Source organism: Dioscorea cayenensis, chromosome 7, assembly GCF_009730915.1.
Source record: "Dioscorea cayenensis subsp. rotundata cultivar TDr96_F1 chromosome 7, TDr96_F1_v2_PseudoChromosome.rev07_lg8_w22 25.fasta, whole genome shotgun sequence".
Classification (NCBI taxonomy): domain Eukaryota; kingdom Viridiplantae; phylum Streptophyta; class Magnoliopsida; order Dioscoreales; family Dioscoreaceae; genus Dioscorea; species Dioscorea cayenensis.
Window position 1 is genome coordinate 486,066 of NC_052477.1, and position 27,958 is coordinate 514,023.

The 27,958-nt window shown below is 39.3% G+C and overlaps 5 protein-coding genes and 1 long non-coding RNA gene across 8 annotated transcripts; 5 read left to right on the top strand and 1 right to left on the bottom strand.

Annotated features, from left to right (window-relative positions):
- The first annotated feature begins 966 nt into the window (after positions 1 to 966).
- LOC120264684 (cation/H(+) antiporter 19) lies at positions 967 to 3,837 on the top strand. The gene is made up of 3 exons (XM_039272509.1): positions 967 to 1,179; positions 1,375 to 2,373; positions 2,584 to 3,837. Exons 1-3 carry the CDS (start codon positions 967 to 969, stop codon positions 3,835 to 3,837), a joined length of 2,466 nt encoding a protein of 821 aa, XP_039128443.1.
- Positions 3,838 to 5,644: 1,807 nt separating this feature from the next.
- On the top strand, positions 5,645 to 8,895 carry LOC120265684. Of its 2 annotated transcripts, XR_005537715.1 has the most exons (4): positions 5,645 to 5,735; positions 6,229 to 6,300; positions 8,358 to 8,418; positions 8,581 to 8,895. It is a non-coding gene; the product is annotated as an uncharacterized LOC120265684 (long non-coding RNA). The 2 variants fall into 2 exon arrangements; XR_005537714.1 differs by lacking the exon at positions 8,581 to 8,895 and having other exon boundaries at positions 8,358 to 8,480.
- A 3,843-nt stretch (positions 8,896 to 12,738) lies between these two features.
- On the top strand, positions 12,739 to 16,316 carry LOC120265509 (transmembrane protein 64-like). Its single transcript, XM_039273440.1, has 5 exons — positions 12,739 to 12,835; positions 13,848 to 14,112; positions 14,701 to 14,937; positions 15,045 to 15,265; positions 15,675 to 16,316. Exons 2-5 carry the CDS (start codon positions 13,870 to 13,872, stop codon positions 15,928 to 15,930), a joined length of 957 nt encoding a protein of 318 aa, XP_039129374.1. The 5' UTR covers positions 12,739 to 12,835; positions 13,848 to 13,869; the 3' UTR covers positions 15,931 to 16,316.
- Positions 16,317 to 20,042: 3,726 nt separating this feature from the next.
- On the top strand, positions 20,043 to 20,954 carry LOC120264685 (ethylene-responsive transcription factor ERF094-like). Its single transcript, XM_039272510.1, has one exon. It carries the CDS (start codon positions 20,043 to 20,045, stop codon positions 20,952 to 20,954), a length of 912 nt encoding a protein of 303 aa, XP_039128444.1.
- Positions 20,955 to 22,238: 1,284 nt separating this feature from the next.
- Positions 22,239 to 23,908, top strand: LOC120264781 (syntaxin-related protein KNOLLE). The gene has a single exon (XM_039272612.1). The coding sequence runs from the start codon at positions 22,507 to 22,509 to the stop codon at positions 23,458 to 23,460; it is 954 nt and encodes a 317-aa protein (XP_039128546.1). The 5' UTR covers positions 22,239 to 22,506; the 3' UTR covers positions 23,461 to 23,908.
- Positions 23,909 to 24,363: 455 nt separating this feature from the next.
- LOC120264782 (CBS domain-containing protein CBSX3, mitochondrial) lies at positions 24,364 to 27,826 on the bottom strand. 2 transcript variants are annotated; one of them, XM_039272615.1, is made up of 7 exons: positions 27,669 to 27,811; positions 27,055 to 27,167; positions 25,989 to 26,249; positions 25,770 to 25,851; positions 25,126 to 25,199; positions 24,832 to 24,892; positions 24,364 to 24,744 (listed from the first exon to the last, which is right to left on the bottom strand). In XM_039272615.1, the coding sequence occupies exons 3-7, from the start codon at positions 26,238 to 26,240 to the stop codon at positions 24,602 to 24,604; spliced, it is 612 nt and encodes a 203-aa protein (XP_039128549.1). In that variant the 5' UTR covers positions 26,241 to 26,249; positions 27,055 to 27,167; positions 27,669 to 27,811; the 3' UTR covers positions 24,364 to 24,601. The 2 variants fall into 2 exon arrangements, with proteins under 2 accessions (XP_039128549.1, XP_039128547.1); XM_039272613.1 differs by lacking the exon at positions 27,055 to 27,167 and having other exon boundaries at positions 27,669 to 27,826.
- Between the last annotated feature and the right edge of the window lie 132 nt (positions 27,827 to 27,958).

Below are 27,958 nucleotides of genomic sequence, written 5' to 3' on the forward strand. Positions count from 1 at the left end.
CGAACAAGCATAAGCCACATGAATAAACAAATATAGAAAAATATAAATGAAAACAAAAACAACCAAACGAAAGGTTAGTTACAATATTAGCATACATATGCATTCTGAGAAAGAAAATGCAATAGTCATTTATATATATATATATATAAAAATGGATAAACCACGTTCATTAAAAATCCAAGGTTACAAAAGATACAACAACACTGAAACTCAGACCCATCAACAATGGGAGAGAATCAAAACAAAGCCACCAACAAGCATACAACAATGAGAGCCTCCACAAGACAGGGGTCTCCTCACAATAGCCATATATATCAAACAATATAAGAATTTCTTAAGGCCCATATAACTGAGCCCTGGTTCCTCCGCCGGCTACAAATCAGCGTGAGTGCCACAAGGAGGAATGAGTTTACAAATATATACGTAAAAAAAAAAAAGGCAATGTATGATATCCCTTGCTTGTTACTGATCGATCCTGTTGGTCATTTGCCAATGAACAAGAAAACTATGGAAACATTTTTTTTCCCTTGAGGTTAGTGGCTCGGGCTGGAATGCGCGTAGGAATTGGTTGAATCAGTGAACACCACATGATGAGAAGACACATGAGAGGTGAGCACAGTGTTGCGCCAGATCAGGATCCCTTATATACTCACATCCCTGGCAATTAATCACCATCTTTTCCTTCTCTTCTTTCCATAATTAGACATAGTTACATCCGCAGATGATGGTTTGATTCACTGTACGTGCTGTATTTGTTATTCTCGTCTTTTAATTTGCCGTTCATTCCATATTTATAAATGCACTTATTTAAGCGTCTTTCATGACTATATATATATGGTTCAGTCTCCTCCTCCTCCTCCTCCTCCTCCTCCTCCTCCTCCTCTTTTGTTCTAAATTTTAAAAGCATATCTTAAAAACACATTCCAGTTTAGGGGGAGAGCAAGAGAGAATGTGGTGATTGCTGCGATGGCGAGTGCCGTGGTTGGGAATGGCACACTAGTTTCCGCTATGCCGAAGCCGATGCAGATCACATCCCACGGAGTGTGGCAGGGTGAGTCCCCTCTCGACTCAGCCCTCCCTCTCCTCATCGTCCAGATCTGTATTGTCGTTGCCCTCACTCGCCTCCTTTCCATCCTTCTCAAACCTTTGCGCCAGCCCCGCGTAATAGCCGAGATAATAGTAAGTTCTCCATTCTAGCTATTAACACAATTCCTCTGATTTTTTTTTTTTTTGTGAAAGAAATATTAATGGAATAATTATTGCTTCCTTCCTTTAAAGTTGTACACACACACACAAATGAATAATTAATACACTTGCAGTATGGGTGGTGGCATGACGGTGGTTGTTGAAATTTGAAATATTTTGATCGAATAGGGAGGAATACTTCTGGGGCCATCTGCGCTTGGACGTAACAAAGCCTATCTGAGCATGATATTCCCGTCAAGAAGCCTGACGGTGCTGGACACTGTCTCCAATGTAGGCCTTCTCTTCTTTCTCTTTCTGGTTGGCCTCGAGCTCGACCTCCGCTCCCTCCACCGCACTGGCAAGACGGCCTTCCTTATCGCCCTGGCTGGTATCTCCCTCCCTTTCGTCATGGGCATCGGCACATCTCTCGTCCTAAGAGCTACCATCTCCAAGGGTGCTCCCTCAGCACCATTTCTTATCTTCATGGGTGTCTCCCTATCCATCACCGCTTTCCCCGTGCTAGCCCGCATTCTGGCCGAGCTCAAGCTCCTCACAACCGATGTTGGCCGCATAGCCATGTCGGCAGCTGCCGTCAATGACGTAACTGCGTGGATTCTCCTTGCTCTGGCCATTGCACTCTCCGGCGAAGGGTCCCCTCTAATCTCTCTATGGGTCTTCTTCACCGGGGTGGGTTTTGTTGCGGCCGCTTTCTTCTTCCTTGTCCCTGTTCTCAAGTGGATGACACGACGCTCCCCTGAGGGAGAGCCTGTGAAGGAAGTGTACATTTGCAGCACCCTTATTGCGGTGCTCGTCTGTAGCTTCCTGACGGACGCCATTGGGATTCATGCTCTGTTTGGGGCCTTTTTAGTGGGAGTGATGGTACCTAAAGAAGGGCCTTTCGCTGGGGTGCTGATCGACAAAACAGAGGACCTCATCTCCGGCCTCATCCTACCGCTCTACTTCGTCTCCAGTGGTCTCAAGACCAACGTGGCCACCATCAATGGCGGCAAGTCCTGGGCGCTGCTCATCCTTGTCATCGCCACTACATGCATCGGCAAAATCGGGGGCACCCTCCTCGTTTCAATGTTAGTTAAGATGCCTCCCAAGGAGGGTCTCGCCCTTGGCCTCCTCATGAACACCAAAGGTCTCGTGGAGCTCATTGTCCTCAACATTGGCAAGGATCGCAAGGTACTATAATTAATTTCCAATTATATATATATTAGTTTCACGTCCAACTGAATATTTCTTTATTATTATTTCAATAAGAAAAAATATTGTTTGGCGGGGAGGTACTGCTTCTTTTTACATAGAGTTTTTTTTTTTTAATTATAAAATAAATAAATTACCTTTTATTGAAAGAAAAAGATATAATTTATATTTAATGTTTCTTGTTTTCAGGTACTGAATGATGAAACATTTGCCATCATGGTGCTTATGGCCTTGTTCACGACCTTCATCACCTCTCCACTCGTAATGGCCGTATACAAGCCTGCCCGGCTCGCTGCGCCCTACAAGCATCGCAGCATCCAACGGAAGGACAAAGAGAGCGAGCTCCGGTTAGTAATCTGCTTCCATGGCAACCGTAACATCCCCACCCTCATCAACCTTGTGGAATCCTCCCGGGGCATTCGAAAGCGAGGGCTCACAGTATATGCCATGCACCTTATGGAGCTTTCAGAGAGGTCTTCAGCCATCTCCATGGTCCACAAGGCCCGAAACAACGGTCTCCCATTCTGGAACAAGCGTCCCATTGGACAAGATGGCGGTGACCAGGTCGTTGTCGCTTTCCAGGCCTACCAGCAGCTCAGCCAAGTCTCCATCCGGCCAATGACAGCTATCTCCGATCTCCACACCATCCACGAGGACGTAGTCACCAGTGCACACCAGAAGCGTGCAGCCCTGATCCTGCTCCCATTTCACAAGCTGCAGCAGCTGGACGGCTCCCTGGAGAGCATTGGCAACGCCTACCAGCATGTCAACCAGCGTGTGCTCCGCTACGCTACTTGCTCCGTCGGTATCCTTGTTGACAGGGGACTTGGCGGAACCACTCAGGTCTCATCCAGTGATGTTTCGTACACCATCACAGTGCTCTTCTTTGGTGGTCCGGATGACCGTGAGGCCCTCGCTTATGGAGCCCGTATGGCGGAGCATCCTGGCATCGCGCTCAAGGTCCTCAGGTTCACTGCACAGCCTGGGACATCCTCCTTGTTGGGATCCCAAGGCGGAGCCAGTGAAGGAAGTGTTAGCATTAAGATAGAAGCCAATGAGCTTTCCTTGGACCTAGCGAGCATCAATGAGCTCAAGAATCAAGTGCCTGATGCAGCCACTTCCCAGTCCATCGAATACCAAGAGAAGGTGGTTGGAGGTAAACAGGACATCACGGCAGGCATCTCCACATTGAGCAGGTGCAACCTGTTCCTTGTAGGAAGAAGCCCGCGGATTGCGCCTTTGATGGGCAAAGTGGAATTCCCTGAACTTGGTCCCGTGGGAAGTTATCTGGCATCTTCAGACTTCTCCACAACAGCCTCAGTGCTTGTCATGAAGAACTATGATCCGATAGTGGATGCCTCACCTGTTGTACAGGAGACCTTTGATTTGGAAGAAGTACCTGACACTCCAATGTGCAATGCTGCAGTTCAGTCCAACCCCTGATGCATGTCCCTCGCCAGCTCCACTTGTTACGTACTATGGATTTCGATTTCATTTATCCTCATCCATAGCACTAATTAAAAAGCGATGCCAGCAATCCTTCACTATTTTTTTTAATTATTATTTATACAGAAACTAATATATAATGAAAATGACACAACATATATAGTGATAGTTGCAAATCTCATAGAATGATAGAACCACCTTCACATTAAAGTGATCTCTTTGCCTGCCAAATGAGATACCCAGGGATCAACTCATAATAAATGGGCTTACAAGGGGTGCACTTGTGAGACTAGAACACACTTGATCTTTAACTATTTTTAGTTCGTACTTGTACTTTTGGTTAAAATGATGATGCATCTTCCATGGATATTGATGGTATTGATTAAAATGAATGGTAAAGAATTGACTGCAAAATCTTTACAGCCGGTAGAATGACTCTCTTTAATAGCTTTTTTTTGGGTGAAAAATGTGGATAAACCATGTGCATTAGAAAAGAAGAACAAAACAACAGAAACAGTCCACTAAAGGTGGAAGACTGACAAAATAACAACACAACAACAACAAAGGCCTAAACGTGGTTGCTATATGGGGGATTTGTTAGTATTAGAAACTAGAGAAATGTCAAGACAACTTCGATTGCAAAGAATACTTTTGTTGTCTTAAACCCTGTGAGTAAAGACTGGGTGAATATCTTATAAATATAAAAAACTTGATGTTTATTAGGTTTAGCCCATTTGGTATGTGGGTGGATGAATGGTTGGGCTGCAAGGCCCAATTTTTTTTTAAAAAAAAACTATGTCAATTTGTAGAGGGCAAAAGAGTAATTGACAAGAAAGGCTTGGATAATGGTCTTCCATCATTTGTATGATTGAGAAGTGACTGTACACACTTTGGGGAAAAAGTGAGAAGATAAACCAAGAAGAAAGTGGAAGGAAGAAAGAGAAGGTTGAACTAGGGCAAGAGGTTGATTGGCAAATCGGTGTCGGAGTTCATCCAAACTTATTGAAGTGATCCTTGCAAGTAGCTCTCCTCGGCCTTGGAGTTTGCTTCCTCATTTTATCTTCTTCTTGATGTTTGTTGTGTAAACCCATTTTTGATATGATGAATGTGTTGATGAAATCCTCTTGTTGATGCATTGTTGATACATTGTTGTTATTCCTTTAGTAGTACCTAAAGAAGACTCTTGTTGTTTATTAGGTTCCTCGATTAGAAGGCTTTTCCATGCTAAAATCGTTGTTTTGCATTGTTGTATGTTTGATCATCTTATTCTAACGAGAATTGAGGGGCTTGGTAGTGTTTTAAGCTTGTTTATAAAAAGCTTGGGAAGACAATAGAAGCCTTAAGGAACCTCTACAAGCTTGGATGTTGTACCCAGTCCAAATTTGGACCTAGGATCTTCTCTTATTTCTGTGAAATGCATTAGGGTAAAATGGTCATTTTGCATTAATAGATTTTTACTGGATTGCACAGTTGGTTATGTGCGAAAATCCTGCCAAAAACAGGGGGCAATTCGGTCATTTGGATTTTGTTTCCATTCATGTGTTAGAGGGGCTATAGAGTAATTTAGAAAAGAATAAAAAAACATTAGTAGCGATCTCATTACTATAGTTAAACCGACTGTTCCTCGTAGTTTTTGCAGCCCCAAAGACTGTTGATTCTCGTCCCAAGACCTGTAGCACCCCGATCATCAGTAGCAAAAATGACATCAGTAGAGACCAACATCGTAGCGGGGTCGAGAGTTAAAATCAAAATTCTTTTTCTCTTCCTTCTTCTTTCCTTCTCCTTCTTTGCTTCTCCATGCCGGCCGAAACCTCAAAATATAGAAATTTTTTTTCCGGCGACCAATTCCGGCGAACCAACACCTAAAATTTATTCCCCACATCCTCTTGAGTAAGGTAAGAGCCTTTATCCGAGTTTTTTACCATATATTTCTTCCGTATTTTTCATCAGTATTCATTATTTAGAAACCTAGACCAAAACCTTAGATTTTCCAAGATTTGTGGGAGTTTTTGGGCTTAAAATGAAGCCCTTGATGTTGTCAATTGTTATTCATGAGAATTGTGGCAAAATTTCATTGTTTGATGTTGTAAAATGAGAGAAAACCATTTGTAAGGTTCGGGTTTTACTGTAGCATTCCCGACGTTACTGTAGCACCGAAAAACTTTGGTCTTTTCTTTTATTTCTTTGATCCAAATTGAAGCTCTTCATTCAGTGAACTTACTGGTACTAGGTTTACTCCATTCTGAGGTCGTTTGGGGTTCAAAATGACAATGTTTTGCCCTAAAACCCTAAGGTTTCATATTAGGCATGTATAAATGCATTTGCATGCATTCTCTTTAGCTATCATTCTTGTGTTCATTAGTATTTGGATTTCCTGCTTGTATCTAGGTGGCGAAGCACCTCCAAAGGGAAGGAAACCGCCAATCAGTGTGCGCGTCTCCATGCGAGGCAACATGTCTTGTGAGTGGGTTATGTTGAATGCACAATTCTAATTGAATATCGAAAATATTTTAATTGTTTTCTGAAATGATTTCCATGGCCTTATCATGTTTTAAATCACTATTTCATGGATGAGAAGAAAGCATAGATGACCGCTAGAAACTATGTTTTATTTGGAATGACTTGTGGTTTACTCTCTGAAAAATCATGAGAACGCTTACTAAGGACATACATGTTTGGTGGATGAATGAAAATTGTTGATTATTACAATGAGTTCATCAAGCTTATGTGTTATAAGTGAAATTAATTATGTATGTTCAATGGATGATTTAATCTCCCTAGTGATGTATAATTTCTAAAGTTTTGAGGCATAATGTGATAAATATGGTACATGAAACCTGATGAAACCTTGAATGCTAAGGTATATAATTACACTTATGTTGAAATTGATGAAATTTGTTCTTGTAAGTATACTGTAGGGTGCTTAATTGTAGTTGATCATATTGTGGTATATATATATCGGGTGGATGTCAATGATTATGATTACTATTTTAAATGGAATTTCTTTAGAATGTTGATGATGAATAGCTTGAGATATATATATGACAAGTGTTGAATTGCAAAAAACTGAATATTCTTGTGAATTTCTAATAATAGTTTGATTTAATACTCCTAAGAGGATATAGTTAACTTGTGAGTATTTTGACAATGGGATTATTATAGATGAAGTAAATATTAATGTTGAGGTAATGACACTATGATAAGAATCTAAGATATGATTGAGTATAAGAAATGGTTAAATAGTAAAGACTTGTTAAAGTAAATACTGAGGATGCGTAAAGAAGGATTTAATCAATATATATTGGCACGTGAGATTATAGGTGATGAAATGAACACATTTTCATGACTTTTAAAGGACTTAGATGTTGGGGTTGACTAGACTTTGGGGATTAATCTTGTACTTTGAGGAGAAATTAGTGAGCTGAAGAAAGAGAAAGCTGGAATGATCCTAAGTAACTTGAGGTTTAACTAGACCAAAAGCCATGTTTGTTCTGACGATTTTTTTATTGTATTTCAAACTTAATGTTTCCTTTCTACCTTATTGGTATTTATTTTTAGAAATGGTTTGTAAAACCTTTCACTTGTATAAGCATGCTTTTGATATTTATGATTATGAAAACAAAAGTGTTTTTATTTCTGAATGGCATGTTCTTCTAGATTGTGGATATTATAATGCGTTTAATATTGGATGGTTTTATTGTCTAAAGCAATGCTTCAGAGCTTCGCATATTATTGTGTTATTCTTGGCATTTGGACAGAAATGTTTTTGAATGTATTGGCACATCGGGATTGGAATACTTTTTGAAAGTTTACATGCATTGCTATGCTTTGACTTTGGATTGGTGGAAATAATGTTTATTCCCGATATGTGAATGCTTGTCCTGGATAAGGACCCTGTGACATGAGTGATTCAGATTGTATTATTGCTACTGACTATATGTTGGTTTTGGATGGTGACGGCGGGCTAAGGCCCGACTCATCGCAGTAGTGGGTCCCCAACGGGCCCGACCTTTAGAGGTGGCGTTGTGGACTCGGGTGTTGATTTGTCAGATCGGTGGGAGCGTAGAGCCCTGATTGGATGATACATCGGGATCCCGGGGTCACCACACGGGATCGGTGGGACCAACGTCAAAGGTGCGAAGACTTGGACGGCTCTCAACTTAGTCGCGACGCGGCTAATGTTGGAGAGAGTGTTTTTAGGCCATTGCTTATTGATCGAGAATTTTTATTTGTTTAAGTTGGTATTTCTACTCATTTTTGGGAACTTATATCCAAGTATTTGTTTTTATACATGTTAAGGTTTTGTCGATGCTCGTGAGAACCTATGTTTTGGTTTTAAATACCAAGGTTTCTTATATTACACTTTCATTGTGTGGAAATTGTGAAGCGTTTCAGTTTACTTATGTTATTGTAAAATGTGTTTATTGTATTTCATCGATTTGTTTTGATATTCTGTTAGATTTGTGCTAACCCATTCACTGAGTGACTATGGTTACTCACCCCCTCCTCTCTTCCAGGTTTTAGTGGTTTGGGTCGTCATAGCGAGGCGAAGTGTTAGCAGTTTGCATTCCAAGTCAGGTTGTTTATTTATTGTTAATCAGGTTGCATTGTATGAGTGAAGTGGATCCACTAGTGTTCTTAACTCTGTAACTGTGATTTGTATATCTTTCACTTTACTGTTGATTCTTCGAGTGAAAGTTTTGCTTTTGGTACCTTTATTATTGTGGTGTTGTTTAGCAGGAGTTTGTGAGCCTTGCGATGACTCGAGGGTTGAGTGGTGTGTGTCCCTCCTCGGGATCGTCGCGGCGGTTGTCACGTGGCGGGCCCGCGGGTCGGGACGTGACATTGGATGTGAGGTTTACGAGCTGCACAAGGTTGCCAGTAAAGTGGGCAGGCAATTCGCGGCTGCACAAGCTCCGCACATGAACAGTGACATTGCTACAACATAGTGACCAATAACATTGTTACAGTGACTTCCGTTGAAATTTTTACTGTTCCAAAAATGGAAAACCCCAACACTACAGAATGTTTTACAAAACTGCTTGGAAGTTAAAGCCGCACATATGGATCAACATTTGTAACTCTTTTATAAATGATTTCTGGAAATATCCATTTCACACCCCTTTGGCTCTCAAACCCATTTATATCATTTTTTTTAAAAAAAAAATGGATAAACCACTTCTATTGAAAACAGGGAACAATATAACAAACTCTACTATAAGTAGAGCAGGAAACAACAAGGAACAAGAGGTAAATAAAAACACCACTAGATGTGGTTACAAAAGAGTGCCACAAGAAAAGCACAAAAAACAGAAGGAGGAACACATCCTTCAAGCCCTCTGCCAAGACCTCTAACCTGTGCTCAGATCCTGTGCCTCCCTGGACACCGAAATCCTTAAAGACTCCTCAGCTCGATGTCCCAGAAACTCCAGACTACGACGAATGCTTGCCATCTATATCATTTTGAATTTTCCTATAGAGACTTAGGATTTTGCTTTTTTTGTCTCTAATAATATACTCCTAATTGGAGTGAGCTTATGTTGTTTGGCAATCATGCATCTTGATTGGGGTAGGATAAGCAAGATTATTTTTTGACTCATCATGTACTATTCATTGGATTTGGTTACCCAAAACATTCTTTGTTAGAATCTCAAATATTGTATGCTCCCTTGTTTCATATTAGCTGTTACATTTAAAAAATAATAATAATAATCAAAAATCAAATTACTCATCACTTTTAAAAGTTTTATAAGCATTAATAAATTTTTTTTCTAATTTTACCCTTATTCTTGTTTACAAAGAAGTGAATGTATTAGTATGTGTAAAAGAACTTTAATAAAGGTTAAAGCGTCTTATCATACAATATTTTTTTAAATTTAGAAATTTTAATAATAATTTTAATATTTATACAAAGCCTAAATGTGACAATTAAAATTAAAAAGGCTGGAGTACAATGTTATTAACCAAAACCCTTTGAATAGGGAGACTAATTGGGTGGGATGGCAAAAAATTTAAAGACTTCATGTAGCTCCTCAAGTAAAAAAGTTTCTAGAGGACAATGCTCCATATATGGCCGGCCGCACTCCAAAATTCTACTATTATTATAGCCTCAAGGTAAGTATTGAAACAACCACTATTAGTGTAGTGGTATGTTATTAGGATAGTGAATGTGCTGGCCCAGAGTCGAATTCATAGGTCAGCAGTTGTTATAGTATTATTTATTCACTGTTCATGGGCCCCATATGAGAGGATGTCGTTCCCCTTCCCTCCAGAGTTGTAGGGCAGGAGATTTGTTAACTTGGTTTGATTTCTGAAATATCTTCTGGGCATGCACATGGTAGGAATCTAATTGCCCCATGTGATGTCTGGCCGAGTTAATAAATCTCTAGAGGGCCGTTAAGCCACCGTAATTGGTGCACTTCTATACCTGTCTGTCCGTTGACACTCCATTGTGGGGCGACGCCTGTGGCCTTTGTAAAAAGGGACCATTGAATGTGTTGACCCTTTTGTAATCTTGAGAATAACATAGATTGTATCTTGTGCAGATGCCTTAAAACCAGGAAATGTTGGAATTTGGTTGCCTCTTATGGTGGTTTAAATTTTTATTTCAATGAAAGTCTCTCAATAGGAGACTGGCTTCTTAGGAAATGCAATGCAAGCATCAACAACTATCACATCGATGGGCTCCCATGCTTGGGGATCTAGAAATCTAAGTGTAATGTGGTTTTCAATGGACAACGACCCAATTGGTATATGATCTTCCATCACACAATTCATGAATTAGATGTTTTGCCGCTAGATCTCAAACTAAATTCAGGGAGTTTCTACCTTCTATGTACTCACAACAATGCATTAATATATTCTGTGATAACTCTTGGATTGATAGTGCCTCTGCACTTGGCTTAAGTTTTGTCATTGTAACTAATAATAATCAAATTATCTTAGTTGCTCTTTTTCTTAGAACATCAAAAAAACAACAATCAAATTATCTTGATAGATGCTTTATCAACTTTTGTTGAATGAATCTAACTAGTCTTCTTGATGAGATTGTTGCTTGTATGAAGTTTGCAACCAAGCATTGTTTTATCAGATTTTCTTTTTTAATAAAATAGATAAACCACAATTTTATTAAAAAAAAATAAAAAAAAAAAACACTACAAGCAAGATATATAAAAAACAACAAGAATTGTTTTATCAAATTGTATCACCCTTATGGACTTAGTGTATGAAGAGTTTTTAGGCCACATTAAGGCATCTTGCTGAAACTATTAATGATTTTAAAAGTCTATTGTACTTTCATGGAATCAAAATTAATTACATTCCTCGAGATCTCAATATAATAGTTGATGCTTTTACCTGTTTTGGTCATATGAACCCAAAACTATCTCTATTTCATTTGGGACTCCAATCACCTAATTAGCTAATCGAAATTGCTAATAGATCAGTTTTGCCTTTTTTTATTAGTGTTTAAGTGTTTCGGCTCACCTATATATATTTTTTCTTTTTTAAATTTGTTGTGTTCAACTCTCTTGGGGGACAAAAGGGAGTGGTAAAGAAGATTGGGAAATAATAAACATATAATAAGGAGAAAATAGGGTGTTAGCATGTGAATTAAGTTACTCACAGTTAGTAAAAATTATAGGTGAACTGTTAGATGACATGGCAATTTTCCTTAAACTAAATTATCTTAAATTAAATTGCTTAGGAGTCAAGTTGCTAGTCATGCTTGGCAACCAAGGAAATGAGTCAAATGACATGCTTTGGTTAGTTCATATTAAAAGGTGCCATATTTTGTTCCCAAAATCTCTTATTTTTTTTTAATAAATTGGATAAAGCATGAGTTAATTCAAAAAGAAGAAAAATCCTACTATCTTAATCACGATGGATTTGGTCTAATTGGAATTTATTTCCTCATTGTTTTTTGTGGTGGTTTGTGCAATTGATTCAAGTAATGAAAGTCAGTTATTTTTATTTTTTATTTTTTGAATAATAGACGACAAGTGTCTTTTTTTTTTATGAATATAAACAGTACCAAACAACAATGGAACCCGGATGTACAATATATATACAGTATGAAAATAGTATAGGAATCCCGGGTGAACAGTATATGAACAGTACATGGAACAGTACTGTTGGGGGAGAGATTTGAACCCATGACCTCCCCCTTACACTTTGGTGTCATACCATTGGGCTATCCAATGGTTGACGAAAGTCAGTTATTAATCTAGTTAATTTTTATTTGATTATATAATTAATTATAAAAAAATAATTTTGGCCAAACTAATAATAAGGTTTATATAAACTCCTATTAATATCTCATTTGAATTTAAGAAATGACCTGTTTATTAAATATTAAATCAAAAACTTTAATTTTATCAGTATTTGATGAAGCTCATCTTTGGAGAGCTGGTGGGTTTGGACGTCAAGAACCGTATGTGATGCATGTATATAGACATCTATCCCTAGGTTTATGTAATGAATATTTTCTAAGCATTCGACTTATATTAAAAAATATCCGTGTTATTATCTATGCTATTCCTTCCACACATTTTTTGAGTCACCACTCTTCTAGAATTTGCTCTGTTTTTCCAATGAGGCTGGTTGACCGAAGAGGCGGTCCAATTTCAAATATGGTTGCTGATTTACGCGGGCTTATTAAACTACAACATTTAATATTAAAAATGGTGAATTTTAATATTTTTATTTTAAGCAAAAAGAAGTGATCCTGACTCGTGAGAACGAGCTTGGAATGGATGGTGGTGTCGTAAGGTGTTTGTCAGAGAGAGAGAGAGAGAGAGGGCCAACAGGGCCAGGCCCAGGCCTAGGCCCAGTGGCAGGCCCTGGGGTTTCATTTTGGCCAGTAAAACCCAGTCAAGACACGGACGCACCCCTGAACACTTCTTCCTTTTGTTCACCAAACTGTGAAGCCCTTTCCTTTTGTTCTGACCTTCAAACTCCTTTTCCATTTCCCCCAATCCCTCTATTCCAATTCCAGGTAACTCGCTTCCGATCCCTCTTTTTTTTCATTTCAATTTGCTTATTGTTCTGCTGTCTGTCGTTCTTTTCCTTTTTTTCTATATATATATATATATATACATAATTTAAATTTCTAGTTACTAGATCTTTTTTATGTACATATGATATGATCTCCTCGTTCGGTTTGTTATTCGTTATTTCATCTATATTACTCATATTTTAGATATCATATCTCTTCATTCTTGATCATGTCTGGAATAGAATTAAATGTTGAATATTGTATTTTTACACAATGGAGGTCATATGAACCTTAGCCCTGAGATGAGATGGGGAATAGATTGTGAATCAGAGACTTCAAACAAATAAATTTTGAACTTCGAATTGCATACTTCACCTTTACTAATTAGCCTTATAAATAAATAAATAAAATGATCCTTTTATTTGTTCTTTTTTTCCCCTTCTTAAACTTCGGAAGAAGCAGTGAAACCAAATTCCACAGGGAATGGTACCTACTGGATTTGATCTAATCTGCCATATTAATTGCTTCACTTTTTTGACCATACTATGGTTGAAATTAAATGATCTAAATTACTTTTTTTTTTGTCATTTTTTTTATTAACCAATGACTATCTAAGGCAAGGTTTGAGTACTCATTAGTAACTTAATATTATACCTTTTGTATGGAATATGAATATTGAAACCTTGCACTGCAGCGTGCTAAGTAATGTAATTACAATACTATTTGTTTGGGAGGAGATGGTGTTGGAGTTTTTAGTGATAATGGTAATGGTTTATCCAATGATCAATAGAAAGTTTCAGTTGCAACTTTAAGGATTTGATGTTCTTCTTCTTATTTCTTCTTTTCTTTTCTCTCTTCTTTCTTTCCTTTTTTTTTTTTTTGAGCGTATAATGATGCCTTGTCTCCATACAGTGTTTTAAAATACTTTTCATATCTTGAATATTTTTCTGTTGTAAAATATTGGATTTAATTTATTGGACGCATCAATGTAATTTCTCTTCTTGTTAAACAGCCTATCTTGGATTCTGTTAAAGATGCCAGATCCATCTGAATTGCCAGAAAGTAGTAATGAAAATACTGAGTGCAGCACAAGGGGAGATAGTGAGTATGACAGGCTGGTCAACGAGACCACAATTGATGTTCATACCTCGCAATGTTCAGAAGAAGGAAAGAGTAGATCATTTGTTTGGTGGCTGAAAGCTCTTGCTTGTTTCTTCATTCTGATTGTACTTACCTTCATAACTATAAAATGGGGAGTGCCCTTTGCTTTTGAAAAGGTATTATACTATAGCGCACTCTTTTTTAACAGCATCCTCCATCATGTTTTGCAATTTGACATTGTTTGCCTGTGATGTTTTATATCCTTTTGGGCTGATGTGCACATTATCATTGTCCCTGTTGTGTTGCCTAAGCATACAGCTTAAAATGATCTATTAATATTTGATCATTCAGCTAGGTATGAACTATTATATCGAGCTAAATATATACATATGTCTTTCACCAAGATCTTTGGTATTGTTTTCGTTAATTCTTCATTGACTATGCCTCATCATTGAAGACAATCAATTCTGAGTCATAGAACTAGTGGCTTTGTAGAAAAGTGAACATGGTTTTGAGTTGTCTCAAGCTGTTAATCTCAGGTCTCCAAGCTGCAGTTTTATGGTACTATTCGTAAGTTTTGTAAGTCAGAGTTTCTACTTTTGCTTGGTCTTCAATATAGCATCCTCATTTGTGGCTTCAGCTTTCAGAGTTGCTGTGCAAGATCAGTGCAATTCTTAAATATTTTTGTACTTTTGGAATGAATGATGCTGTTAGAGTTTTATTTTCCTCTGACTAGTTTGCTGATTACTGGTGTCTCATTGTAGGTTCTCTTGCCGATTATGCAGTGGGAATCATCAGCTTTTGGACGACCTGTTCTTGTTTTAGTGCTTATTGCCTCTCTGGCTATCTTCCCAGTGATTTTAGTCCCTTCTGGGCCCTCCATGTGGTTGGCAGGAATGATATTTGGTTATGGTCTTGGTTTTGTGATCATCATGGTGGGGACGACCATTGGAATGGCATTACCCTATTTGATTGGTTTACTATTCCGTGACCGTTTACATGTAAGAGGTTTCTATTGACGGAATGTTAATGTTGCTTAGCGTATATGCTTCATTTTGTTTCTTATCATTGAACTGATTTTCTTTTGTTCCATGATACAAATGCCCAGGCATGGTTGAAGAGATGGCCTCAGAAAACTGCCATACTACTTAGGCTTGCTGGAGAAGGGAGCTGGTTTCAACAATTTCGAGTTGTTGCACTCTTTCGAATCTCACCATTCCCATACACAATATTCAATTATGGTGTGGTGGTTACAAATATGACATTTGGACCTTACATATGTGGTTCAATAGCTGGAATGATACCTGAGGCTTTCATCTACATTTATGGGTATGTAGTTTTTTATGGCCATATTTTGTGTAACATTCATCATTCCTTAGAACTACTCAATCTTAGAAATATGTGATTCATCTTGTTGAGCATAAGCATCCCTCACCCAAGATAAAAATATAAAACGGAAGATTGTCTTTTATTCAAATCCTGTAGTTGATAAGTAAATTGTAGCTGCATTTTTGTGAATGATATGAGATGGATTGAGCTTCATCTAAGGTTCATGATACACACCAGATCATTATTTTCAGCAGAGATGTTGGTTGCTCGATCATGGATTAAATCCTTCATTTAACTGTTATAGTGTAATGTTTCATGGTATAGGGCAATCTTATGTTTCAAGAAATTGAGGTTTTGCCATTTGTTGCGCTACAAATTAACTATTTCTTCCTTTGATTTCTTGGTGCAGCGGCCGGTTAATACGGACTTTGGCTGACATGCAGTACAGTAATTACAGCTTGACTCCAGTGGAGATAGTTTACAATATCATATCATTTGTCATTGCAATTTTAATGACAGTTGGTTTCACAGTTTATGCAAAGAGAGCTCTGAATGATCTTGAATCATCAGAAGACAACCAAGATGAGCGTATCCAGGCCGTTGGTTCTTTTGAGTTGGAAAAGCTCCCACAGGAAAGGCCAAGGGCACCTTACTACCCAAATTGACTGTGTAGCTTCTGAACATAAAGAGTCATACAGCCTTTGTAAGGATCAGATAAAAGTTTTTAGCAAGAGTGAAAACAATTATATACATGTTATCAAAACGTAGATTCCAAATGGAGGGGGGATTTGGTCATTGTCATCTTGTTGTATATGCCCTTGTATTGGACAGACACAAAGACCCCAAACGTGGGTTGGACGGTTGGACTTCACGCAGCCCAGTTTGTACATAAACAACACAACAGAGGTAAAGGATAACCATATGTAACTATGAAAAATTCGCCAGTGATTTTATGAGTTCTTATTTGCTTATTGTGACTGTGATTGTGAATTATTTATTTGCCTTTTTATTGATACATTGGAGAGCACTGAACAACGGTGATTTCTCAGCATCCCCGATGATGGCATGGGTGGTGATGTGATGAGACTCGAGCATGAAGATTTTGAACCTTAGCCGAGTTAAATACAATTCCCCTGTTTAATCTAACCATTCAATTTCAATGCTGTGGGATTTGTTTTAACTGAAAGATCATTTCCATCACTCGGCCATTCTTGCAAGTCCTTAGTCTGATCCGCTGACAATCTGAGTTGATGACGCTTTTTTTTTTTTGTTTGTTTATAGAGCAGAGCAATATATCAATTGGGCCGGTAGAGCTGTTCCTTTGGTCCACATCTGCTGACGAGTGCCCTTTTAATTCTTAACCGAAAGATATCATCAGCATAATAGCTTGTTACCTTATAATGACCCACCACCAGATGTATATATATATATAAATATAATGAAATTTTATCTTGAGCTGTCTCCGGCGGCAGAATTGAAAGCCAAAACTTTTGCCTTCTTCAGCAGTGATTGAGACTTAGAAAACCGAAAACCATTTGCATAAGCCATTGTTATGGACCATATATACTTCAACAATGTCGAACCAGAGGAGGGAAAATAAATCACTCTATTTTTCTGGGTCAATCAAGGTAGCTGCTTCCATATGCTAAAATCCTAGACCGCTGGTACTTAATGGTAATAGATAATTATGTTGCTATTCATGAAACACATCGACCGCTGGTACTTAATGGTAATAGATAATTATGTTGCTATTCATGAAACACATCGACCGCTGGTACTTAATGGTAATAGATAATTTCATAGAACAGAAAACATGAAACGTTTTTGGTTAAAAAACAGAAACTTTTATGAAAGATGTGAAAAGAGAAAGATAGTGAGAGAGAGAGACGAAAGAAACAGTCTCTTGATTGATTTGCCTCTCTCTGTCTATTTCCATTTTCCACTCATACATATATCTATACACACACAGATGACAGATGTACAAGGTACTAAGTAGTCTTGCTACTCCTCTATATATTAATTTCTTCATGAATATGTTGTATATATATATATATATATATATTAATCAAACCCTTTTGCAGCTGGACCTGGTGTTAGGGCGCAAATGACGCAGGGCGAGGAGGATGGACTTGAAGACGGTGGAAGGTCCTGCAGAGGGGCCAGCGACATCTCAGTCTGAACCGCATGAAGCAGCGCCGCAGTTTGTGAATCGTTCCGAAGCGATAGCAAGTTATAAGGCGCCTGATCCTGATCAGTGTAAAGCGAACCTTGTCGCCGCTGCTCCGCTTGCGCGAGAAGTGGTAGCTCCTCAGGAACACCCGTCTTTTCTCCACCCACTCGTTCTCATCCCAAAGCCATACCGCCATTCCCGTCCTCAACGTACGTCTCTTGCTAATTAATTCCCAGTTATATCATCTCATGATCATCCATAAATTAATAGACACAGGTAATTAATATATATATATATATATATATTTATATATAGAGTATCGGAAACCGTCAGTTTAATTTCCTGAGAAGCAAATCAATGGTCAGAATAAATAAAAGCCTAATTAAGCAAACTTTAATCAATTGGCGCATGAGATAAAAGAAGAAGAAGCAGCAGCAGCAGCAGCAGCAGAAGAGGCAGATTGGACGATTGATTCTGTCACCAAGAGCGACACACACACACACAGGTGCTCCGACTGATGATATTTATGTTTAGGCCGGGAGGAGATCCATGGATGGATAACCTTTATCTTGAATATTTGGCTTAACAGAGGTGGCTGTGGGTTAACACCCAACCTCCCTTTCAACTAGTCTTCGTCATCCACTACCTGCTGATTTGATTTCGCTTGGCTTTCCACGTTAGATGGATGGTCAGATGGGTAACTGGACGTACGTAAACAATGACGCGCACGATTTCATTGGCTTTTCTACTTCTTTCTGTTCTCATTTGTTTTAGCGTATTCATGCTTAACTTTTATTTGTCCAACCATATCATTACTCCATATAAAAAACAGAGAGAGGTATAATTAAAAAAAAACAGACGAGTGACCAGCTACGCCTTTGAGCGCTCATTAACCTGAATAAATGATGATTATGAACGGTGTTTTTAACACGTCACCATTAATTAATTACAAACCCCAAAATTAACCTCGTCAAATTGAAAAAGTTTCGGCCTGCCTTCTGTCCAAGGCCGGCGCGCCCCTCATGTCCAATAAACGACAGTTTTTATCAATTTTCAGGAACAATCGCCATCTCCAATTAACTTTAAGTAAAAACAAAGAACCAACTTCTACCGGCATGCAAACAAAAATAGTTCAGCCATTGGTCATGCATACATATGCATCATAAATAAGCTTCTCTCTACTTAAGCATCGCTCTCCTACTTCGGAAAAAAAATTCAGAGAATTTTATAATACTAATAGCAATAATAATATATAAAAAATAAAGAAAATAATATGAAAGCTGATTTAAATAATAATTGATGATTAGAAGTTCTAGCAAAAAGAAAAATAAATAAAAATGGCTCTTAAAATGAAGATTCCTTCACTATAACTAAGCACTTAAGCACTTTCATAACTATGTGTTTTTCTTTATTCTTATGCTTATGAAATGCAACTATAATTATGCCCATTTATCTATCTCTGTTAATCCTTATACTAAGAGCCCTCTCCACTCCAAGGATTTGACTAGGAAGTTGCTTGAGACCTAAGCGTTAATGGCAGGTGTCAGGTGACATCCAAGCATAATACTGTTGACATTGGTATTCTGTTTATATATGTATTGATATTGATGTTCTCCTATATACCCCGCTCCCACCAAACTTGTTCAGTCCATTGACTGTTTTGTCAAGTGTCTTGTTTGGAGATCTCTCTCTTAATTTTGCTTTCCCGTGCATGCATGTAATCATCATCCTTCAATGAAGTGCCTCCAACTGGGAGAGTGAAAGGCCTTTTTGCCCTTGGCCTTGGCCTTGTCTTTGTTTAACAGCGAAAGCTCCTCGTGTGTGTGTGTGTGTTTTTAAAATAACAATCTGCAGGAGGGTATGGAACCAGAGCTTCCCTTAATTTGGTTCTCCACGAAAACATTCAGCTGCATGCCTCAATAGTCAATACTATAGTTGCTTTTCACTGTCGGTCAACTAAAGAAGTTTCATCCTCATTATCTCTAAACTCGCGGGTCAGAGCTACAGGGCACAGGGATGGTTGACTACTTCTGGGTTCAATGCACAATACTACAATAGAGGCAAGGAACCATATAATATATCAATTAACATGGTGGACCAGCTTTTAAAGAGTTGAAAATATCAATCTGTTATTGGTTGATTAGCACGGGGGGCGCGGAGGTTTCCATCTGTCCTCTCGCAGCGAAACCTTGTCCATCCTTGTCATGCTGATTGCTGTCCCCGCTCGCTCTAATCCATCTTCTCCTCTATTTTATTATATTCTTCTTTTATAAATTTTTAATTATGCCTCACATCGATACCAACGTCCTCGCCTGCCTCTGGCTGACATTTTCCTCCCCATTCTCTGAACCAACATCAACCTTCTTTTCTGCTTCTTTATTTATAACACACCGCTTGATTTCTAAGTTATTGGCATTTAAATTAGTTATTGGCAGTTGGATGGATGATCAGGATCTCCTCCTCCAACTGAACTGTGTTGTTTGAATCGGTTGGAGTGACGAGCAAGAGTGGTAGTAGTAGGCAGCACAGCACAGCACAGCACTAGGAGGCAAGGCAATTAATTGGAGGAGAGAGAGAGAGAGAGAGAGAGAGAGAGAGAGAGAGAGTATGGGCGTGGGAGAAGGTCCAAAACAGCGCAAGAGAACGCCAAGGGATGAAAAAAGATTCATCGGCGTACGACAGAGGCCATCCGGGAGGTGGGTAGCCGAGATCAAGGACTCGCTCCAAAAGGTGAGGTTGTGGCTCGGCACATTCGACACCGCTGAAGACGCTGCTCGTGCCTACGACAGAGCCGCACGCACCCTACGAGGCGCCAACGCTCGGACCAACTTCAAGTCCCCGTCAGTCGGACCTGATGATGAGGCGTTGGATAACCTACCACCTTTCTCGTTCGAGGACGGCTGCGGCCCTGCCAACGACTTCATTGGCGTGCTCAAGGCGAAGGTGCTTGATGGCAAACTACCGTCGCACCCGGCTATCGCCAAGGCTTTGGGCGCAACCAGAGTGCTCAGCCCTGGTCCTGGTCCTGGTCCTGGTCCTGGAGCCAAAGAGGCAACCCGTGGGGGAGGCTCTCTCAACAACAGCATTAGTGTTGCCTCAAACGAGGCTTCAGACATAATGGATGAGCAGGGGCAATATTGGCGATTGCTAAACCAAGAAACACGCGCAGCACCAGCACCCGCACCCGCCTATGTCACAAATGGTAGACCACTAACTGACTTGGAGACACGCATGTTCCCATCCAGCAGCATAAGCATCTATGCTGATGGCTCAAGCTCGAGTTCAGATCCATTAATAGGCGCAAGTGTGCGGGTGCCCGCGGCCGGCTATTGCGTGGGATCGGCGCCAATCAAAGGGAAGGAGATGGTAGATGCAAATGTGTATATACCGCAGCCACCTGACAACCAAACACTCTGTGACTGTGAGGAATGGCCTCCTACAGATTCCTCCTTGGATTTTGAGTACGATCCAGCAAACACACAACATGAAGTCTGGTTTCCCTCTTCTTTTCCTTTCTGATTCTTCATCTCAAAGATTTATCTCCCCTTTCTCATTCGTTAATCCTTGGTCTTCTTTCTTCTTGTTTTTCACTTCTTTTCTTCTTTTAATGGGAAGTGAAAAAAGAATAATGTAATAATAATAATTAGGAAGTATTGGTCACCAGATTTTTCTGGGTTTTGCTGTCGCCTAGCCTTTGCAGCCATGGTTTTTCAGCCTACGGTTAACAAATCTGATACCGAGTGTTGCTCTCATCAAGCCAGTTTTGTGCTGGGTCAAGGGGTCAAAGGGGGAAAAACACTTGCTGTTTGTATTTATTACTCATATTGTAAGTATTATCACTTACCAGTCATAAATTACAAATCAGATTCGACTTGATAACACAAGGATGCAAAACCCAGATGGATTGGCATTTTTATGTGCCAGAAGATAAAAAGCTTGTTGTCCAAGCACTTACTGGCTGATCATGACACGGCAATTAATTGACTATTTCCAGTGTTTTACTCATGCTTACCGTGGAGTCTGAATGTCTGTTAGGAAGACTATTAAGCAACAGTGTTAACCTAATCATCTTGTCGCAATGTGTCATACGAGGTCAGCTGTTTTTTTTTTTTTCTTTGAAAAAAGATAAACTATAACCTCGCAGGGGCTGTTTATGTACAAATTAAACATCCCCCGGTAAACTTGATAAATCAATGGGTGCATTTCTTTCTTGGTTCATTACCAATTATGACCTTAAATAAGTTTCAAGAGATGAGAAAAATGTTTCAATCAAATATGAACTTACTTGATGAGTGATGTAAATCATTGGTGATATGGTACCATATTCCTTGATTTATTACCAATTATGATCTTAAAAAAAATTTCAAAAGCAGATGAAAATACTTCAATCAAATGCGAATTCACTCGACAAGTGATGTAGATGTTGTACCATATTTTATATTGTGAAGGATCAATATGTAAATTATTATTATTTATTTTAAATCTTAATAATTTTAAAAATAGAAATATATAAAGTATATATATATGTAATAGACAAACTGTAATTTGCATAAAAAAACAGTTAATGAAAGTTAAATTGGTTTTTATTGAGTTTATAATTTTTATAATATTATTAGTATAAAAAGAAAAAGAGTATGTTTGCGCAATACTTTTTTATTCTCACCGTATATAAACAATTAAAATATTTTTTTTAAAAAAAAAATACCGTAAATATTTTCGGGTATATAAATAAATAATTAAAAAGTTCTTAAGCAGTGTTTTATTATTATTTAAAAAAAAAAAGACGTTGGCAGCCGGGTGGGTTTTGTACCAAGTAGCCGTTGGAGTAATAGCCGTTGAGAAGGGCAACGGCTAAATTCTCCTCCTTGGATCCGGACCGTTGAATGCAAGTAGAGGAATTCAAAAGGGCAGGAGGAGGGCTTGGCATAAATCTCCTCTCTTGCTAGAGATTTTCTGCTTCTGGACTCTTTCCTGTTTTTGTTCTAGCTTTTGCTTTTATTCTCCTTCCTCTCTTGCGCTCATTAGGAAACAAACACAAACAAAGGAAAAGAAAAGAGAAGCAGAAAAAAAGATGAACAACTTGATGACCAAATCTTTCATGAGCTACGTGGACCTGAAGAAAGAGGCCCTCAAAGACCTTGAAGCCGGCGGCGGCGGCGAGGATGAAGCCGCAGCCATTGAGATGGCAGCAACCATCGGCAAAGTGGATGCTAACTTAGGTCACTTCTTCGAGGAAGCCGGGCTGGTGAAGGAAGAGATGGCCTCCATCAGGGCCCTCCTGGTGAATCTCCAGGACGCCAACGAGGAGAGCAAGTCCCTCCACAAGCCGGACTCCCTCAGGTCCCACCGCAACCGCATCAACTCTGACATCGTCCAGGTGCTCAGGAAGGCCAAGGCCATACGCGACCGCCTCGAGGTCATGGACCGCGCCAATGCTGCTAACCGGAGGCTCTCCGGCTTCCGGGAGGGTACCCCCATCGACCGCACCCGGACCTCGGTCACCAATGGCCTCAGGAAGAAGCTGAGGGAACTGATGATGGATTTCCAGGGTCTCAGGCAGAGAATGATGGCCGAGTACAAGGAGACCGTGGAACGGCGCTATTTCACAGTTGCCGGTGAGGTCCCCGAGGAGGAGGTGATCGAGAAGATTATCTCCGAGGGGGCCAGCGAGGAGCTCTTCTCCAAGGCCATATCTGAACACGGAAGCGGCAAGGTGCTAGAGACTGTGCACGAGATCCAAGATCGGCACGATGCCGCCAAGGAGATAGAGCGGAGCCTGCTGGAGCTCCACCAGGTGTTCCTGGACATGGCGGTGATGGTGGAGGCCCAGGGGGAGACAATGGATGACATCGAACACCATGTAACAAATGCGGCGCAGTACGTCAAGGATGGGGCCAAAGAACTTAAGAGTGCCAAAGACTACCAGAGGAGCAGCCGCAAATGGCTGTGCATTGGCCTCATTCTTCTTCTGATCATCATCTTGGTTATTGTCGTCCCAGTTGCCACGAGCCTCAGTAAATCCTAATTTCCTGAAGCAAAGGAGTGCTCTGATTGAAGTTATTGAACTAGTTGATGGTAATACACCGTCTAAGGAGAGGCCCCATTCCATTCCGTAAGAAGCATCCATGATCCATATATACATTTAGACCGTAGAGTATTGCTGCTTGCTTGCTTGTGAGTTGGAGTAGCAGTGCATGCTACTAATATTCCCAGTGGGGTCTGGAGTTGTGCTCAAGCTCCCTCATTTACAGTAGTAGCATAAATTACTGCAGTTTACCCTCTCTCGCTTTTGGCTGCTCATATTTTTTCTCCATGAGGAATTTCACTTTGTTTTGTTGTTGTATCTGGTCTCTTTGATGTTCTACCGTTTCGTACGAGGACAATTGTGATGCCTTCTTCATACTCTCTGGTTTTTACCTTAGTGCTGAGAGGTTATAAGGATATTTCTGAGGTTATTATTATTATTTTTTTAATGTTCTCTCAAAACATAACGTGCATGCATGTTGGGAACAGGAAATGGGGACAATTACCTTTGCCGAATAACTGCAATTTAACACTCGCTCATCCTGTCCTTTAGGCAAGAATTAACCGCTCACACACTCACAACAGTCTCGTGAGTGCATGCTTTCATTGCAGGAATAATAAAAAGGTGCTGCATAATAATTTGCATTAACCAGGTCTCTTCGCGTGCTACCAACAACCCCATGACCACCAATTCTCATTGGAGGGTGTTCTTGGCCAGCCAGAGAAGTAGATGTCAGATCGGGTCACCTGATGGAGAAATATATAGCAACCAAATATTATATTATACCCATTTAATAAAGATATGCCAACGGCAGGAAGCTTCTCAACTCCAAGAGCTTATCAGACCTACCAAGCAAAATGTTTTTGCGTCCCTGTGTTGTTTCTTAAGCACATGTTACTCGCATTTTGTTCAACACACTGGTGGAACTCCTTTATTCACCACAGGGATGTATTTGGTTTGTCACTTGTCACCAGATACAAATGCATAGGAGAGACAGAAAAGACCAACTTATGTACAACCTTATCCTGTCCGAACACTAACCACTTGACAACACAAGGCAAACTAAGAAGCAAAAATCAGTCTTTCCATTTTGATTTTTCGCCATCATCAACAGGCATTATTATTCAAGCACCACCCAACCCTAATAACCCCCTTGTATATAAGCATTGAGGCGGTTCAGTTCCTCCCGATGCTCGGTCACAACAGCACGGACAACATCACCAATGGAGACCATGCCGATCATGCCCCTCCCATCTATCACTGGGATGTGCCTGATACGGTTATCTTTCACCACAAACCAATGCACCAGTTACAATTGACACCAGGTGGACGCTTGAGGATAAAAGGAAAATAAGATATGACAGGACAAACCTGTCATCAGCTGCATAGCCCGCAGAACTTTGGTGTCAGGGGTCACAGTAATCAGCTTATTCTGTTGAGAAAAAAACAGATAAGTGGTATGTTATGTAGGCAGAATTCCCAATTTCATTTTCATTTTGGAGTTAACCAGCACAATTCATGAAAAACTAGATAGCAGCAGACATGCATCAAGCAAATTTTAAAAGAGCCTTAGCTAATTTATTGTGAAACCAGAAAGGTAATTAGAAAATCTTAAGTCCTGGAAATGCTTGTAAATCACAGAAATAACAATTATGTAAAGAGCACCTCCTCAGTCATGATGTCCCCAACTTTTGTAGACTTGGATGATCTCCCCTGCACGATGATTTTCCTTAGGTAATCTGATATCAAAAGGAATAACAAATGCGTAAATATCTCAACATGTTGTAAGTGAACAATAGAACACCCTAAGAGAACAGAATAAAAATTTTAATATATATGCTCAACAATGCTTTAAAAATTAGCTTCCGTTAATCCTCAAGGCATACAAGATCCTACCAGCCTCTAGATATCAATACCTAAGGTAAGATTAGTCATTTATATGATGCCCAACTCATCCTCCATCAACAAAAACCACTAAATTCAAAAACTTCACACAAATCATAGGCAAAGGAGATCTGAGATACTGAGGATGACAAAGAGTGGCAAAAGAAGGCTGATAAATGGGCAGTCTTCATTTTCCTGGTGAACATAAAAACCGAATCTTCATCAACTGACAACATCATCACGTTCCAGAAAGGTAATATCAAAACCATACACTCATATGTTGCATAGCAGAATAAAACTGTAATTTACCTAGCAAGCAGATTAGCATAATTTCTAGTATGCATTACTTAATGGTAAATCATGTAAAGAATCATCCAGTACACAAACAAATAGGAGCAAACTTCGAAACTGAGCACTCTGAGCACCTCTCTCAGTGATAATTCCAGCAATTGCCTTCTCTTCTTCAGGTTTCACGACCACCAAAGCTCCAACATTGTGCTGAGTCATCTGATACAAATTATTAGTCAGCTATCACATCTCCAAAGGTTGAACATAGACCAACAGATTCAGCCGATGAAAATTTCAGTCTGAAGCCCCTACATAACATTGTAACAAGGAATAAACAGAGACAACATGATACATACCGATTTTACAGCATCATAAACAGTATCATTAGTGGTGCACCACAACCAGGAACCATCTGCATTTTTACCTTTTGCTTTTAGAATGTCAGAAATTGTGGTGCTTTCAAATCCATGCTCTTCCAACCGAGCAGAAGAAACTGACTGAAACCGTGAAAAGACAGTAGGTCGCACAACAGGGTTTGCAATGGAGAGGCGAACAGCAGATGTAAGGATACTTCCGTTTGATCGGATTGCTCGAATTAGTCCTTGCATTGTTTCCAACTGACAAATTACCACGGTTAGACTCTACGGTTAGAATCTAGATATTTTACAGTTTGCTCAAGGAGAAAGAGGTAAGTGTATAGTTTCTTCTCGCTAGAGTCATCCAAATAAATAAATAAAATCTTTCAAAAAGATACTTCAAGAAATACTTGACCATTCAGCTGGAGTGGAATTACAGAAATAAACCTCTGATAAAGTTTTACTCTTTATCAATCGAAGGAATACTGTCAAAGATTAAAATATTGAGTAGCCATATATATGCATAAACATGGTGTTTGCAATAATATGAGGAAAGTCTTTTTAAACCAAAAGACAACTGATGATTTTAGCAATTGGAAAAAGGAGAAAGATAGCCACCTGAATAAGATTTTCTAATTGAAGCCACAAGTAAAGGCCCTCTTTCAAACCTAAACTTGATCAGCATAGGAAAATTGGCACAATTGCAATCAACAAATATTAGGCACCCATTTATGAAGTGGTTCATTAAGTGACAGACCGCTTTTCCCTTCAATTCTCTGCTACACAGCACAGACTAGTGAAAGTGAAATATGCTCAAGTTTCTTCCATAACAAACATTCTGTATCCCAAACATGACCATTTTAGACCATTATATGCAAGCCTGAACACAGATATTACTCTGCCATGCAGTGGGCACTTTCCTCCGAAAAAGCGCAAAAATCTCATGTATATGCTATGGTTGTATCGAAAAGAAGGAAAAAGATGGAGAAACTTTTTATGATCCCACTTAAAAGGGAGTAGCATGAGCTTTAATTTGGGAAAAAGAAGGAAAAAAAAAAAAACCAACCTTTCAAGATGAATGAATTCCTTCATTCACAACTAAGGTCAACTTAATTGAGAAATTTCCAGCAGTTTTGCAAAAAGTCCGGTTAGAGAGCTATCCACCTAAATGTTTTACTTCTGGAAAGAGAACAACAAAAACATCTCAAAATTCAAACAGACGTTCATATTATATAACTTGCCTCCTAATAGATCAATCAGTAATAAGCATAGAGTTAGCAAGATATCTTCTTTATTTGACAATCTACTCCTCAATAAAGGCATCTACCCTTGTATAAGTAATTTGTTGGCCGGAATAATAACCTCATCGTGAAAAATTTTCAACCGTCGACCTCAGTTAAGATGATGGGAAATCATCACTCGGATCAGTAACCGAGCCAAATGAGCAGCGAGATAAGTTGTGTATATATGTATGACCAGATCCAAGCACACATAATACTCGATGAACCAGATCCATCACTAAGTAGAGCAGACGAAGAAAAAGAAAATCAAGAAGAGAAGAGAGAGAAGGATCTTGTGTGAATCGGGGAACCATAAGATGAAAAAGACGAACAACAAAATAGAAATCAAGATCGGAGTGGTATGGATGTTCAAAACTGTTATCAATCTAACCGTCATTACCTCTCGAAACCGAATGGAGCGCCAAGCTGCCAAGAAGAAGAAGAAGAAGAAGAACCAGGCTGAGGGGTTTGAGGGCAGGAGAGTTTTGCCCTTTTGCCCTCGATCAGCCTCAATCTTATCAACAAAAACTTTCCTGAATATTATTATTTTTTAAATAAATTCTAATGGGGGATGTAGTGGACTGCAGATTAGGAGTTCCACGTAATCCTGACCAGCGCATAAGATTCTTAATAATGCATTAGTCTTCTTCTACGAGACATTTTTTAATTTCTGTTACTTATCTAAGGCCA

Bases quoted from the DNA above. Each gene is read 5' to 3' on its own strand.
- LOC120264684 (XM_039272509.1), top strand. From the start codon at position 967: ATGGCGAGTGCCGTGGTTGGGAATGGCACACTAGTTTCCGCTATGCCG. The intron at 1,180-1,374 runs GTAAGTTCTCCA...TTGATCGAATAG, and splicing joins GCGTAATAGCCGAGATAATA to GGAGGAATACTTCTGGGGCC. The intron at 2,374-2,583 runs GTACTATAATTA...TCTTGTTTTCAG, and splicing joins ACATTGGCAAGGATCGCAAG to GTACTGAATGATGAAACATT.
- LOC120265509 (XM_039273440.1), top strand. From the start codon at position 13,870: ATGCCAGATCCATCTGAATTGCCAGAAAGTAGTAATGAAAATACTGAG. The intron at 14,113-14,700 runs GTATTATACTAT...GTCTCATTGTAG, and splicing joins TGCCCTTTGCTTTTGAAAAG to GTTCTCTTGCCGATTATGCA. The intron at 15,266-15,674 runs GTATGTAGTTTT...TTCTTGGTGCAG, and splicing joins GCTTTCATCTACATTTATGG to CGGCCGGTTAATACGGACTT.
- LOC120264685 (XM_039272510.1), top strand. From the start codon at position 20,043: ATGGGCGTGGGAGAAGGTCCAAAACAGCGCAAGAGAACGCCAAGGGAT.
- LOC120264781 (XM_039272612.1), top strand. From the start codon at position 22,507: ATGAACAACTTGATGACCAAATCTTTCATGAGCTACGTGGACCTGAAG.
- LOC120264782 (XM_039272613.1), bottom strand. From the start codon at position 26,240: ATGCAAGGACTAATTCGAGCAATCCGATCAAACGGAAGTATCCTTACA. The intron at 24,893-25,125 runs GTGCTCTTTACA...TTTTCTCAACAG, and splicing joins GGGACATCATGACTGAGGAG to AATAAGCTGATTACTGTGAC. The intron at 24,745-24,831 runs GTTTGTCCTGTC...TTGTGGTGAAAG, and splicing joins GGCTATGCAGCTGATGACAG to ATAACCGTATCAGGCACATC.